Genomic DNA, 16569 nt, shown 5'->3' with positions numbered 1-16569 from the left:
AGCAGAGGCATGCGCTTCATTGGGTTCCTTTTCATTGGGCAGCCCCTTTCACTGACTATGTCAATGGGAATGCACATGGTGGCATGAACAGGGGGCCCAGTAAAGACAGCACAGGTCTTACCAGAATCTTGAGTGGAGGAAGCACCTGAGGGTCCTGCTCAGTACCTCTCATTGTACTGAAAGGATACTCACTTCTGGAAAAGGCCTTTTTCTTTGGCAGTGAGATGAGAAACACCTTGCTGCCTGGTAGACATGTGGGTCAGGGCCTCACAGGGCATGTGTTGGGGCTTCACACAGTAGAAGACTTCTTCACCACCACGGAGCAGGTATTTGCAGAGTTCATTCCTTGAGTTTAGGATCAGGCCACATTCAGCTGAGACCTGGGAGGTGCCATTAGCAAATGCGCCTTTGAAGGCAATTCTATCATAGCCTTGGTTCCTTGCTCTCCAGAGAGCTGACACTCCTTCACTGGGGTGTATGAGAAGGACAGACAGGGAGACCGGGCCCTCCCAGAACAGAGTGAAGCTGATGAGGTAGGTGCCATTGTTGAAGTCTGTCACCTTTCCAGAGGCGCCTGCCTTCAGGGCTGGGGAGGACATCCTGGCCCTCAGGAAGTCCCCACCATACTCCTTTCTGCGTCCCAGGTAATCCCTTGCCTCCAGCAGCACATGCAACTGGTTCCCCACGCAGTACTTGTCTAGAGGGTTGAGGATGGTGGCTATGCTGTGTGTGGCGCTGGTGGTGGTGTTGAGGTGGGGGAAGGGCCTGGGTGGGATCTGCTGGTTTAACTTCTCCAAGATCTCCCTGACTCTCAGCTCTGAATGGGATGGTGACTTTGACTGGTTCATTGAAATTTCAGGAGGTGAAGACTTCATGGAAGTGTTCCAGGGCTGGAAGGAGATAGATGTGTTTAGAGCAGTCCAAAGCTGAAATGACAAGAAGTGTAACGAATTATAAAAACGGACCTGCTCCCAGCCATTTTTACTTACAATGAGTTAGAGTTTTACAGAAATATATTCATTCTAAAGTAGGAGCCTGGAGAATAAGAAGTTGATGAACATGAGTTTGCTCTTCCCAATCCTATATACCTTGCACTCTGTAACTACTTTTTGCTAGTTTCCCACAGGACAGATGGCTGAATAGTTTTGTTGGCTATTGCAATTATTACTAATGTGAAAAATGAAGAAAACTGTTCATTTGGTTTTGTGATTTATTCTAAAACCTGATTAGTATAATACAAAGAAAGTGAAGGTTTTTCCCACCCATGAATATGGCTCTTCAATTCTTTCTCTCCGAAACATTATTACATGTTTATATGTATAAACTGTTTATATATTACATATTTATATAGACATATATAGATATGTTTAATACCTTTATATACAAACATATCATAACAATCTATATAAACATGGGAGTGCATGTCATAGTGATAGATTCAGAAGGAAAAAATATCTATCTCTATCTATCTATCTGTATATACATGCATGCAAATTCACATCTGAATTCTTCTATAAACTTCCAGTGGTAAGTCTTTTCTAATTATTGCTTAATATCCAGAATTGGAAGGCATACTGGTTACTAAAAAGAACAATTGCATGGAAAAAGGTAGTAGCAGGCTGGATTTAGAAAGCCAACGATAATATGCACCCATATTATCATGATTTAATGATGAATATTTATTTAGTGATATGGCAGTTGGTGGCCTTAATTAACAAGGGCTATTTGGGGGGCCAGTGAGAGGCAGAAGGTTGATTATAAGGCACTGAGAATGGCTGGGAAGTGAGACAGTAGAATCAGTCAGTGTGTTCCCTGCCTGTCTCCACCCCCATCATCATCATCGGTAGGTCAGGAGGAAAGAAGCCCAGTTGGAATGGGAGAATGGATAATGGGATCTGAGGATATAGCTCACGCAGGTAGCAGCTGTGGAAAAATGTGTGCCTACCTTTGCAGAATGTTGAGAAATTGCAAAAATCATCCAGAAAATTACTAAAAATGATGTGAACGATAGCAGCCTTTTCTTACACACTATATTTGAGAACATGATCAGTGTCCTAGGAAAGAGCAAAAGAGAGGCACCAAGGTGAGGAGAAGTCCATCTGCACCTACAGGTTCATTGTATCTTGTAACTTGCCTTGAGACGTGATCCTCTTCCGTGAGGTACCTTCTTTTCTCTCCTCTTAGTGAAAGGCCCCTTTGTGAACCCTGTTTACCATTTCTTACCCAGGCTTTGGTTTGAAGGGTCTCTTCCTCATCCTCAACCCTGAAATGGGAGTCAGATGCCTCCCCCTATGTTGTCTCCATGTATTCATTTCCCATAGAAACACTGCACTGTCACTCACCATAATCTCAATGAGAAGCAGAAAAATTAATTAGCTAGCCAGCAGATTATTTTGGAAGGGAGGGGGGACAAAATAAAGCTGGCAGGACCCTAAGAATATGTTTATGTTACTAAGATAGTCTATAAAATACCTTTAAACAAAGTAGATCCTGTACCACTCCCATTTCAAAGTGGTCATAGAGAGTGGAAATAATACTCACCAGATGGAATGCAGACAGAACCACTGTTTTTTTATGTTGTTGGTGTTTTGTTTTGTTTTTTAAATAAAAATTTCAGTGCCTTTTAGGTTATCTGAAAAGCTTTTGCATGGGTGAATTAACCAGATAGGTCCATAAAAAGATTCTGTTTGCATTTTATTGGTGCAGGGCAAAACCAAGTAACTCTCATGCAGAAACCCAAATATAATTGATCTGGATGAAATAAATATATGCTAAAGAGACCCTTTAGCTATCAGACTATTAACACAACAGACCTTAAGAAATTGGTATTTCTCTCTAGAACACAATGCTGGGCAATAATTACTCCCTCCTAAACCTCCATGCACTCATAGTTTTGTAAGACCTGGGGTCTCACAGCTCAGGAGGTCAAGATCACGCCCTTCCCAGAAACTCCCCCAGACCAAGACTCGTTGCAAAAGCAAGAGGTTTATTAACCATTGCACAATGGGGTCACCCCTGCTGGTCAGCAAAGAGTGGCACCAGGAGACAAAGGCCTTTAGGTTTTTAAAAGAAAAATTGCGGGAGATTTGAAGTTGTAGTCTTGGCAATTTAGGATTGGATGAGGAAGCTATAAAGTAAGATAATTGGTTAGTCTTAGGTGCTCAAGCTTGGCCAGTCCTGCCAAGTGTGGATGCAGCTGAAATTGAAGGTGGGGGTGGTTAGCTCATCCTTGAAGATTAGGGGCTACCAACTTTTGGCTGGAGGTCAAATGCTACTCAGAAGAAGTCTAGGTTCATTGCTAAGAAACGCTATCTCAAAGACAAGGGTCTCGTCCTTCTTTTTGTTGAGTGAAGGTCATTGCTTGCTTGCCTTTTTTTCTATCTGTCCTCACAGATAGGGTCACATTCCTCCATTCTCTGGAAAGGTACTAAGAGGCTTTAGCTTAACCTGGACCTAAAACTCAAAACTATAGGCTTTAGAAGACATATAGGTTACAAAGTTAGCCTAACCCTTTCAGTTTCCTAACATTTAGATTTCCTACATTATACTTGCTTTTAGTGATATCTTAGGTCCAGTCCATCTCTCTACATAGTTACAAGATCTGTCCTCCAGCTCTCTCTCCAAGCTATCTTCCCGCACTTTCTCCTCCCACTCATTTCCTGCCCTCTCTCTCCTCCCTGCTCAACATTGTGTCTAGTTGCTTTATTTTGTCCTGTTTACACGAGAGTTGAGACAGGATGCTAAGAATGAGTATCACAATGCAATATCTGGATTGAACCCAGAGAGTAAGGGGGGGGGGGAGAAATCAGCATTTGAATGAACAAGGGTAAGGTGTATACATTTGAAAAGAACATTATTCCAACACAGAAAGATAGGTCAGTGGTGGGCATGGCCACATCCTGAGCGGGACTGCTTAGGTAGGCATTTCGGTAACACTGTTTAAACTTTTGTCTCCTTTCAGGACATGATGATAAGACTTCAGTGCGGCCCCCAGATGTCTTTGTCCCTCTTTTCAATATGTCTGCATCAAATACATCATCTACCTTTGATGCTTCCTGCTTATTCATTTGGCTGTTTTAATTGATGGTTGGGTGGCTCAACTTGGCTTTTTGGGGTATAGACTGTGACCCCAACTTCAATAACAGTTTAGAGAAAAAAGTCACATTAGGGCTAGTTAACAGTTTTAAGCAAGACACAATGGCCAGTTGCAGCTGATAGTAAATCACCGTCTAATGATCGAACTGTGACTTCCCAATTATAGAAACATGGTGCTTAGAACTTCTAGAAGGATTGAATTCTATGTTTTATAGAGTAGAGATGACATGAACGAATTCAAGAGAAAAGACATTACTGCTGCTGTAATTTGTCATTCATTGTACTGTACATTCAACACTAAATTATATCATGAGAACTAGAACTTGTCAGCTAATAAAGCCTTGGAATCATGTCTATCTTATACCCAATGCCACCAATAAGCATAATGCTTGTGGGATGAGTAATTAAAAAAAAGGTATAATCTGACTTTTCAGACCAACTTCCACCTCAACCCACTCAAATTTCCTATTTTCTAAGAATGTACAATAGCATGTCTAGTAGGGCAACATGTCAAAGTCCTTCCCACCCCAAGACTCACCCATTTTTTCTAAATTTGAGGTGAATTTCATAATGCATGAGTTACCATATGTGTTTTTGAAAGGGTTAGACTAACTTTGTAACCTGTGTGTCTTCTAAATCCTATAGTTTTGAGTTTTAGGTCCAGGTTAAGTTAAGCCTCTTAGTACCTTTCCAGAGAATGGAGGAATATGACCCTATCTGTGAGGACAGATATAAAAAAAGGCAAGCAAGGAATGACCTTCACTCAGCAAAAAGAAGGACCAGACCCTTGTCTTTGAGATAGTGTTTCTTAGCAACTAACCCAGACTTCTTCTGAGTAGCTTTTGACCTCCAGCCAAGAACCCACAGCCCTAAGCTTCAAGGATGATCCAACCACCCCTATCTTTAATTGCAGCTGCATCCACACTTGGCAGGACTGGCCAAGCTTGAGCACCTAAGACTAACCAATTGTCTTACTTTATAGCTTCCTCATCCAATCCTAAATTGCCAAAACTGCAACTTCAAATGTCCCGCAATTTTTCTTTTAGAAACCTAAAGGCCTTTGTCTCCCGGTGCCACTCTTTGCTGACCGGCAGGGGTGACCCCATTGTGCAATGGTTAATAAACCTCTTGCTTTTCCAATGAGTCTTGGTCTGGGGGAGTTTCTGGGAAGGGCGCAATCTTGAACTCCTGAGCTGTGAGACCCCAGGTCTTACATTCTGACTCATGTTCTTTTACCTAGAGAGTAGAATAAACAGAATTTTACCAATCCGGAGAAAAAGATCATTGCAGTTTGAAGGCATGCAGTTTTATATTTCAAAACTGTGTTTATTAAATTTTTGTTTTTCTGTTCATTTATGAATGTAAACATATTGAACACTTGTCCCATATGTGTCCAGAAGATGAAGTAAATCAACAAAGTGGCTGAAGAAACTGTTTAAGAAGTATATTCATATCCTATGAATATGAATGTATTCATAGGCGTAGGAAGGCCATATTCATGTTGATCTTTGAATATGCCTTATTTTTTTCCATATTACTCAATCATTGCATGTGTCCTCTGTTCCTCACTGGGCAGAGTACCCACCATGCTCACTGGTAAATCTGGAAAACTCCTGCTCTTTAATCTTGAGTTTCAATACTGGGTTTTCTCTTCTCTGAGCACCCTTAGTCTAACACGCATGCTTTGCCATGACATCTTCTGCAGGGCACCCCATCTCCCTTTGTGCTATTCCTCAGTGAGGCTGATGGACATTCTATAGCAGCTTCCTTCACATAAGAAAAGCATCTCTAGGCTACAGTTCTTCTCTAGAGACTTAGAGCAGGGGCAATAACATGCACTCCTACAGGGATGCCTCACTAGAGCCAACAACTCAGCTTGAGTTCTGCCTCTGCAAATGTCCTCAGGCTGTCTCTACTGGAAAGGCTCTAGGGCAGAGGTGTGCTAAGCCTGCCTCATGATAACCAATAAGCAATGTTGTGCATATTTCTTCTTGGCTGAAACTAGCTGCCCACTGTGCATACATTTACATCATAGAAATGAGCAAAGGCTGACACCAGTTGCTTCTGGGAGAGCAGAGCTGAGTTTACCCTGTTCATAGGAATCTTCAAGTTCAGCCTGACCAGTTAGCCAAATCTCTGTTGTCATTGCTGATTCCTCTACCTAGGCTTGTGAATGATGTCACCTACCAGAAACAGACTTTCTTCTTGACTCTGTGTTGGGCTTGATTTTTTTTTGAACAAACCTACTTTATTTAGGGCTATTAAATGCTTCTACCTCCCTTCCAAAACCCAACAGCAGGTATGAGGAAAAAAAGTTAGTGGGGACAGGGGGCTGAGCTCTCTATAATAGTTCCTGCTGGGTGGGGTGGTAGGATTCTTTGGGGCAATACCAATATCAGAAATCCAAAAGTAATACTCTCCTGCTTGTTGTTTAGTGTGCTGATGAAAATCTGACATGGCTAAATGAGAAGTTAGCTTGTTTCAAATGTTGATGACTTCGCTTCGGTGTAATTGAGTTGTCCCGAAATCCCGAAGTCCAGATAACCAGCAAATCAGTAACAGCAAATGCAGGATCGGCACAGTGACCAGCAATCAGAACTCTCGGCCATAAAACACAGGCAACTGTGTTTCCCAGGTGAGAGGATACCCCACGGTGGGGGATTCAATCAGCTTTTAACTCACCCGGCTAAACCGAGGAAGAGATCCCGGTTCTGCCAGACGCTTGGCCACCAGCCCCAGCCCAGAATCACATGCCAGTGTCTCTGGTCATGGTCCCAGACTGAACCATGCGCACCACACTATCAGAAACTGGAATTTTCACTCGAGAGCTAGCCCCATGGTGCAGGAAACGATTGGGACCGACCTTAGGTCACCGAGACATCCCCTGGAAAAGACTAGGGTTCCGCAGGTGCCCCAGGAGCCAGGCCAGAGCCAGAGCCAGGGACCCAGGCCCCTGCACAGAGCCCTGCCTGCATGCCTGATTTGCTGCCTCAGATAGAACTGTGGGCCCCAGGGCACCAGAGACCGCATTTCACTGTCCAATGCAAACACACAGGAGGGAAACGGCTGGTCTGATCTCAGAGCACTCAGCTGACACCCCCACCCCGAAAAGGTATCGGGAAAATTACCCAGATTAGGCAGACGCCCAGGCTCCCAAAGGCCAGAAAGGCAGACACTGGCAGTTTCTGCGTAGCTGGCAGAGACTGAGTGGTGCGCCCCAGGGCAAAAAAGAGACTGGGAGTCCCTGTCTCCAGAGAATCCACAAGGAAGGAAGGAAACTGTACTGACTTAAATCACCCAAGCCTTCCCTGGAAAAAGTCTCGCAGACTGGTGGGGCCGAGCCGCCATCACTCAGTTGTGCTCCAACACAGGCACAAACAGTTGCTGCGTGCCACATGTCCAACTGGGTCACAGCAGCTGATCATTAAATTTACAGCAAGAAACCCAGAAACAGAGCAGCTGTCTTCAGGACTTCCCTAGGTGAGAGGAGAACCCTCTCGACTAACAAAGACCACAGTTACCACTCAGGTCTCTATCCCTGAGGTGAGCAGCAGCAACTCCTGAAAAAACGCCAGCGATCCAGGACCCAAAAAGCTGAGAAGACTTCCTTCAGGAAAAACCAGCTTTCTGCCAAGGGGATTCTCTCCACCACAGGATCCCCAGGAACCACCAGAAAATAACCCCAAACACCTAAGATAGCACAATGGGTAGAGGCCAGCGTAAAAGCTCAAGCAACAAAAGACAGAGCAATATGGCATCTCCAGAACCCAGTTATCCAGGGGCAAGTAGCCCTGGACACCCCAGCATAACTGAAATCCAAGAAGATGACCTAACAACTATGCTCATGAAGATGATAACAGAGGAAACAAATAAGATACATAAAGACATAGAGGAAGATAAACTCAAACAGAATATTGCCATCTGTAAAGAAATAGAGGAAGTTGCAGCCAAACAGTTTATGGCCTTTAGAAAGGAAATGCTTAAAACACTGAATGAAATAAAAGAAACAGAGCTGAAGGAACTAAAAGAAAAACAAGAAAGTACAATCAGACAGGTGAAGGAAGTAACAAAACAACTCAAGACCTGAAGATAGAACTGGAAAAATTAAAGAAAACACAAATGGAGAAAATAATGGAGAGGAAGAATCTAGGAAAGAAAACAGGAACTACAGAGGTAAGCATAACCAACAGACTACAAGAGATGGAAGAAAGAATCTCAGGTGTAGAAGATACAATGGAAGAAATCAATGTATCTGTCAAAGAAAATGTTAAATCCAAAAAATTCCTGACACAGACCGTCCAAGAAATCCAAGACAACATGAGAAGACAAAACCTAAGAATAATCAGTATAGAGGAAAAAGAAGACTCCCTTCTCCAAGGCCCAGAAAATATTTTCAACAAAATCATTGAAGAAAATTTCGCCAAGTTAAAGGAGAGGCCAATAAGAATACATGAGGACTACAGAACACCCAACAAATTTGACCAGAAAAGAAAATCCTCCCGCCACATAATAATCAAAACAGTAAATATACAGAACAAAGAAAAAATACTAAAAGCTGCAAGGGAAAAAGGCCAAGTAACATATAATGGCAAACCCATTAGAATCACACCTGACTTTTCAACAGAGACTATGAAAGCCAGAAGGGCCTGGACGAAAATCATGCAGACCCTAAGAGAACACAGATGTCAGCCCAGGCTACTATACCCTGAAAAGCTCTCAGTCCTCATAGATGGAGAAAACAAGATATTCAATGACAAAAACAAATTTCAACAATACCTACACACAAATCAAGCATTAGAGAAGACACTGGAAGGGAAAATACAACTCCAAAAATTAGCTTCTTTCAAGAAAACACAGGAAATAATTAACCTTACTACAGTAAAACAAAAAGCAAGCAAGCACACAACCTTATGAACACAGCCAACATCAAAATCAAAGGATCTAACAGCCACTGGTCATTAATCTCTCTCAACATCAATGGACTCAATTCTCCAATAAAAAGACGCAGATTAACAGAATGGATACGTAAACAAAACCCAGAAATCTTTTGTATACAAAAAACACACCCAAGGCACAAAGATAGACATTACCTGAGGGTAAAAGGTTGGAAGACAACTTTCCAGGCAAATGGACCCAAGAAGCAAGCAGGAGTAGCCAATCTAATATCTGATAAAATAGACTTTCAACCAAAATTAATAAAAAGAGATGGGAAAGGACACTTCATACTCATCAAAGGAAAATTCCACCAGGAAGACATCACAATCCTGAACATCTATGCCCCAAATACAAGAGCACCCACATTTGTTAAAGAAACATTGATAAAATTTAAACCACATATAGATCCCCACCCATTAATAGTGGGAGACTTCAACACCCCACTCTCAACAAAGGACAGGTCAACAAAACAGAAATTAAACAAAGAAACAATGTCTCTAACAGAGGTCATGAATCAAATGGACCTAACAGACATTTACAGAACTTTACACCCAAACACAAAAGAATTTACCTTCTTCTCAGCACCTCATGGAATCTTCTCCAAAATAGAGCATATAGTTGGTCACAAAGCAAGCCTCAACAGATACAAGAAGATTGAAATAATCCCTTGTATCATGTCTGATCATCATGGAATAAAGCTGGACCTCAACAATAACAGAAATAGCAAAAAGCCTACACACACGGAAAATGAACAACTTGCATCTAAATGACAGCTAGGTCAGAGAAGAAATAAAGAAGAAATTAAAGACTTCCTAGAATTCAATGAAAATGAAGGCACAACATACCCAAACTTATGGGACACAATGAAAGCAGTGCTAAGAGGAAAGTTCATAGCACTAAGTGCCTTCAAGAAGAAATTCGAAACAGCTCATTCAAGCAACTTAATGGCTCACTTAAAAACCCTAGAAAAAGAAGAAGCAGACATACCAAGAAGGAGTAGACGGCTGGAAATAATCAAACTCAGTGCTGAAATCAATCAATTAGAAACAAACAAAACAATTCAAAGAATCAATGAAACCAAGAGCTGGTTCCTTGAGAAAATCAACAAGATCAACAAACCCTTAGCCAAGCTAAGTAAAAGGCAGAGAGACACCACCCAAATCAACAAAATCAGAAATGAAAAGGGGGACATAACAAAAGACACTGAGGAAATCCAAACAATCATTAGGACTTACTTCCAAAGTCTATATGCCACAAAATTTGAAAATCTAAATGAAATGGACAATTATCTTGATCTATTTGACTTACCAAAGCTGAATCAAGACCAGGTAAATCAATTAAACAGTCCTATATCCCCCAAAGAAATAGAAGCAGCCATCAAAAGTTTCCCATCCAAAAAAATCCCAGGACCAGATGGCTTCAGTGAAGAATTCTACCAGACCTTCAAAGAAAAGCTAACACCAATTCTCTTCAAACTATTCCACAAAATAGAAACAGAAGGAACACTACCAAACTCATTCTATGAAGCCACAGTCACCTTGGTACCTAAACCTCACAAAGACTCAACAAAGAAAGAGAATTTCAGGCCAATCTCCCTTATGAACATTGATGCAAAAATACTTAACAAAATACTTGCAAACTGAATCCAAGAACACATCAAAGATATTATCCACTATGACCAAGTAGGCTTCATCCCAGGTATGCAGGGGTGGTTCAATATACGGAAATCCATCAATGTGATTCACCATATTAACAAACTGAAAGAACAAAACCACATGATAATCTCCCTAGATGCTGAAAAAGCATTTGACAAAATCCAACATCCAGTCATGTTTAAAGTCTTGGAGAAATCAGGGATACAAGGCACATATCTAAACATAGTAAAGGCGATATACAGCAAGCCTATAGCCAACATCAAACTGAACGGAGAGAAACTTAAAGCAATTCAACTGAAATCAGGGATAAGACAAGGCTGCCCACTCTCTCCATATCTCTTCAACATAGTGCTGGAAGTCCTTGCTAGATCAATAAGACAGTTGAAGTAGATCAAGGGGATACAGATGAAAAAGGAAGAAGTCAAATTATCACTATTTGCAGATGATATGATAGTATACATGAGTGACCCCAAAAACTCTACCAGGGAACTCCTACAGCTTTGGCCTCCCCACCCCCCCCAAGGGAGGAGCAGTCCTGTTAGGCCACAGAGGAGAGCTTTGCAGCCAGTCCTGAAGATACCTGATAAAACCGGATCAGATGAATGGGGCGGAGGTCCCCCTATCAGTGGACTTGGCAAGGGGCACGGTGGAGATGAGGGACGGAGGGAGGGACTGTGAGGGAATGAGGGAGGGGGATACGGCTGGGATACAGAGTTAATAAAATGTAACTGATAAGAAAAAAAATAAAATTAAAAAAAAAATAGAAGGGGAGGCCAAAGAGCCAGTCATTGAGTTCCTGTTAGAAATAGTCCTTGTTCCCCTCACTATGGGAAACCAATTGGTTAATGTTTTTCAAGCAAATGGTTCCAGAAAACAAGCGGGAGTAGCCATCCTAATATCTAATAAAATAGACTTTCAACTCAAGTTAATCAAAAAACATAAGGACAGCCACTATATTCTCATCAAAGGAAAAATCCACCAAGAGGACATCACAATTTTGAATATCTATGCCCCAAATACAAGAGCACCTACATTCGTAAATGAAACAATATTAAAGCTTAAATCACACATTGATCCTAAAACCCTAATAGTGGGAGACTTCAACACTCCACTCTCACCAAAGGACAGATCAACTAGACAGAAAACAAATAGGGAAATAAAAACACTTACAGAGACCCTAAATCAAATGGACCTAATAGACGTCTACAGATCTTTTCATCCAAACTCAAAAGAGTATACCTTCTTTTCATGGAACCTTCTCCAAAATAGACCATATAGTTGGTCATAAAGAAAGCCTCAACAGATACAAAAAGATTGACATAATCCCTTGTATTCTATCTGACCACCATGAACTTAAGCTGGACCTCAACAACAACAGAAATAACAAACAGCTTCCACGCACATGGAAACTGAACAACCTGTTACACAACGACAGCTGGGTTAAGGAAGAAATAAAGAAAGAAATTAAAGACTTCCTAGAATTCAATGAAAATGAAGGCACAACATACCCAAATTTATGGGACACATTGAAAGCAGTGCTCAGGGGAAAATTTATAGCACTAAGTACCTGCAAGAAGAAATTCGTAACATCACATACAAACAACTTAATGGCCCAACTGAAAACACTAGAAAAAAAAGAAGCAGATACACCCAAGAGGAGCAGAAAGCTGGAAATAATCAAACTCAGGGCTGAAATCAATCAATTAGAAACAAATAAAACTATTCAAAGAATCAATGAAACAAAAAGCTGGTTCTTTGAGAAAATCAACAAGATAGACAAACCCTTAGCCAAACTAACTAAAAACAGAGAGAATCTATCCAAATCAACAAAATCAGAAATGAAAAGGGTGACATAACTACAGACACAGAGGAAATTCAAACAATCATTAGGTCATACCACAAAAGTGTATATGCCACAAAATTTGAAAATCTAAATGAAATGGACAATTTTCTTGATAGATTCCATCTTCCAACACTAAGTCAAGATCAGGTAGAAAGACTGAACAGCCCTATATCCCCCAAGGAAATTGAAGCAGTCATTCACAGTCTCCCCTCCAAAAAAAGCCCTGGGCCAGATGGTTTCAGCGTGGAATTCTACAAGACCTTCAAAGAAGTGCTCACACCAATTCTCCTCAAACTATTCCACAAAATAGAAACAGAAGGTACATTACCAAACTCATTCTATGAAGCAACAGTCACCTTGATACCTAAACCACACAAAGATCCAACAAAAAAAAGAACTTCAGACCTATCTCTCTTATGAACATTGACGCAAAAATACTCAATAAAATACTTGCAAACCGAATCCAAGAACACATCAAAGATATCATCCACCACGACCAAGTAGGCTTCATTCCAGGCATGCAAGGATGGTTCAACATACGGAAATCCATCAATGTAATCCACCACATAAACAAACTGAAGGAGAAAAACCACATGATCATCTCCTTAGATGCTGAAAAAACATTTGACAAAGTCCAACACCCATTCATGTTTAAAGTCTTGGAGAGATCAGGAATACAAGGCACATATCTAAACATAGTAAAGGCAATATACAGCAAGCCTATAGCCAACATCAAACTAAATGGAGAGAAACTTAAGTCAATCCCACTGAAATCAGGGACAAGACAAGGCTGCCCACTCTCTCCCTACCTCTTTAACATAGTACTTGAAGTCCTAGCCAGAGCAATAAGACAACTAAAGGAGATCAAGGGGATACAAATCGGAAAGGAAGAGGTCAAAGTGTCACTATTCACAGATGATATGATAGTATATATGAGCAACCCCAAGAATTCAACCAGAGAACTCCTCCAGTTGATAAACACCTTCAGCAAAGTGGCAGGATATAAAATCAACTCAAAAAAATCAGAAGCCCTCCTGTATACAAAAGACAAAAGGGCCGAGAAAGAAATTAGGGAAACAACACCCTTCACAATAGCCACTAACCACATAAACTACCTTGGGGTGACACTAACCAAGCAAGTGAAAGACCTGTTTGAGAAAAACTTCAAGTCTCTGAAGAAAGAAATTGAAGAAGATCTCAGAAGATGGAAAGATCTCCCGTGCTCATGGATTGGTAGGATTAACATTGTGAAAATGGCCATCCTGCCAAAAGCAATCTACAGATTCAATGCAATTCCCATCAAAATACCAACTCAATTCTTTACAGACCTTGAAAAAAAATATTCTCAGCTTCATATGGAGAAACAAAAAACCCAGAATCTCCAAAACAATCCTGTACAACAACAGATCATCTGGAGGTATCTTCATCCCCGATCTCAAGTTGTACTACAGAGCAATAGTAATAAAAACTGCATGGTATTGGCATAAAAACAGAAAGGAGGATCAATGGAACCACATAGAAGACCCAGAAATAAACCCACACACCTATGAATACTCGATTTTTGACAAAGAAGCCAAAACCATTCAATGGAAAAAAGATAGCATCTTCAACAAATGGTGCTAGTCCAACTGGATGTCCACATGCAGAAAAATGAAAATAGATCTATATTTATCACCCTGCACAAAACTAAAGTCCAAGTGGATCAAAGACCTCAACATAAAACCAGATACTCTAAATCTGTTAGAAGAAAAAGTGGGGAACAGCCTAGAACTCATTGGCACAGGAGACAACTTCCTGAACAGAACACCAACAGCACAGGCTCTAAGAGCAACAATCAATAAATGGGACCTCATGAAACTGAACAGCTTCTGTAAAGCAAAGGACACTGTCATCAAAACAAAACGCCTGCCTACAGATTGGGAAAGAATCTTCACTAACGATTTATCTGAAAGAGGACTAATATTGAGTATATACAAAGAACTAAAGAAGCTGAAAAGCAGCAAACCAAGTAATCCAATTAAAAAATGGGGAACAGCCAGTCCTGAAGATACCTGATAAAACAGGATCAGATGAATGGGGAGCTAAACAGAGAATTCTCGACAGAGGAATATCGAATGGCAGAGAAACACTTAAAGAAATGCTCATCCTCATTAGCCATCAGGGAAATGCAAATCAAATCGACCCTGCAATATCACCTTACACCCATCAGAATGGCCAAGATGAAAAACTCAAGTGATATCACATGCTGGAGAGGTTGTGGAGAAAGGGGAACCCTCCTCCACTGCTGGTGGGAATGTAAACTGGTACAACCACTCTGGAAATCTATCTGGCGCTTTCCAAGACAATTAGGAATAGTGCTTCCTCAAGACCCAGCTATACCACTGCTAGGTATATACCCAAAGTTTGCTCAAGTACACAAAAGGGATATTTGCTCAACCATGTTTATAGCAGCTTTATTTGTAATAGCCAGAACCTGGAAACAACCCAGATGTCCATTAACAGAGGAATGGGTACAGAAATTGTGGTATTTTTACACAATGCAATACTACTCAGCAATGAAAAAGGAGGAAATCATGAAATTTGCAGGCAAATGGTGGGATCTAGAAAAGATCATCCTGAGTGAAATATCCCAGAAAGAGAAAGACAAACAAGGTATATGCTCACTTATATAGACTTATAAGATATGATAAACATAATGAAATCTATACACCTAAAAAACATAATCAAGAGAGTGGACATGGGGTAAGATTATCAATCCTCGTTTTGAAAGACAGATGGGATGCGCATTGAACAAGGACAGGAGTCTACTGAGCGCATTTGAAAGACTCTAACTAGCAGTGTTTTCAAAGCAAAGACTCATGACCAAACCTTTGGCAGAGTACAGGGAATCATAAGAAAGAAGGGGAGTTAGTCTGATGAGGAAAGGATAGGAGCTCCACAAGGACCAAATATATCTGGGCACAGAGTCTTTTCTGAGACTGACATGCAACCAAGGACCATGTATGAATGTAACCTAGAACCTCTGCTCAGATGTAGCCTGTGGTAGCTCAGTAACCAATTGGTTTCCCATAGTGAGGGGAACAAGGACTATTTCTAACAGGAACTCAATGACTGGCTCTTTGGCCTCCCCACCCCCCAAGGAGGAGCAGTCCTGTTAGGCCACAGAGGAGAGCTTTGCAGCCAGTCCTGAAGATACCTGGTAAAACAGGATCAGATGAATGGGGAGGGGGTCCCGCCTATCAGTGGACTTGGCAAGGGGCACGGTGGAGATGAGGGAGAGAGGGAGGGACTGGGAGGGAATGAGGGAGGGGGATACGGCTGGGATACAGAGTTAATAAAATGTAACTGATAAGAAAAAAATAAAATTAAAAAAAATGCTCAACCTCATTAGCCATTAGGGAAATGCAAATCAAAACAACCCTGAGATTTCAGCTTACACCCATGAGAATGGCCAAGATTAAAAACTCAAGTGACAACACATGCTGGAGAGGTTGTGGAGAAAGGGGAACCCTTCTCCACTGCTGGTGGGAATGTAAACTTGTACAACCACTCTGGAAATCAATCTGGTGCTTTCTCTGACAACTAGGAATAGCGCTTCCTCAAGATCCAGCCATACCACTTCTAGACATATATCCAAAAGAGGCTCAAGTACATAGTAAGGACATTTGCTCAACCATGTTTGTAGCAGCTTTATTTGTAATAGTCAGAAGCTGAAAACAGCCCAGATGCCTCCAACTGAAGAATGGATGCAGAAATTGTGGTACATCTATACAATGGAGTAGTACTCAGCAATGAAAAATAAGGAAATCATGAAATTTGCAGGTAAATGGTGGGACCTGGAAAGGATCATCCTGAGTGAGTTGTCCCAGAAGCAAAAAGACACACAGGGTATATACTCACTCATATAAACATACAACATAGGATAAACCCACTAAAATTGGTACATCTAAACAAACTAAGCAAAAGAGAGGACCCTAACTAAAATGCTCAATCCCCATCCTGAAAGGCAAAGAGGATGGACATCAGAAGAAGAAGAAAACA

The 16569-nt window shown here is 41.2% G+C and overlaps 1 protein-coding gene across 1 annotated transcript in view; it reads right to left on the bottom strand.

Moving 5' to 3' along the window:
• Nucleotides 1-16569, bottom strand: part of LOC129687587 (uncharacterized) — a 75827-nt gene that overhangs the window by 56605 nt on the left and 2653 nt on the right. The window contains exons 2-3 of the mRNA XM_055622048.1: nt 1946-2054; nt 193-926 (exon numbers count right to left, since the gene is read on the bottom strand). Coding sequence (XP_055478023.1) covers nt 193-926; nt 1946-2044 — 833 coding nt within the window. The 5' untranslated portion in view covers nt 2045-2054. The remainder of the gene's footprint in view (nt 1-192; nt 927-1945; nt 2055-16569) is intronic.

The sequence above is a fragment of the Psammomys obesus genome, unplaced genomic scaffold, assembly GCF_907164565.1.
Source record: "Psammomys obesus unplaced genomic scaffold, mPsaObe1.curated_primary_1811, whole genome shotgun sequence".
In the NCBI taxonomy this organism is placed as follows: Eukaryota; Metazoa; Chordata; class Mammalia; order Rodentia; family Muridae; genus Psammomys; species Psammomys obesus.
The sequence above is the reverse complement of the archived record's forward strand: the minus strand, read 5'-3'. Positions and strand labels throughout refer to the sequence as shown.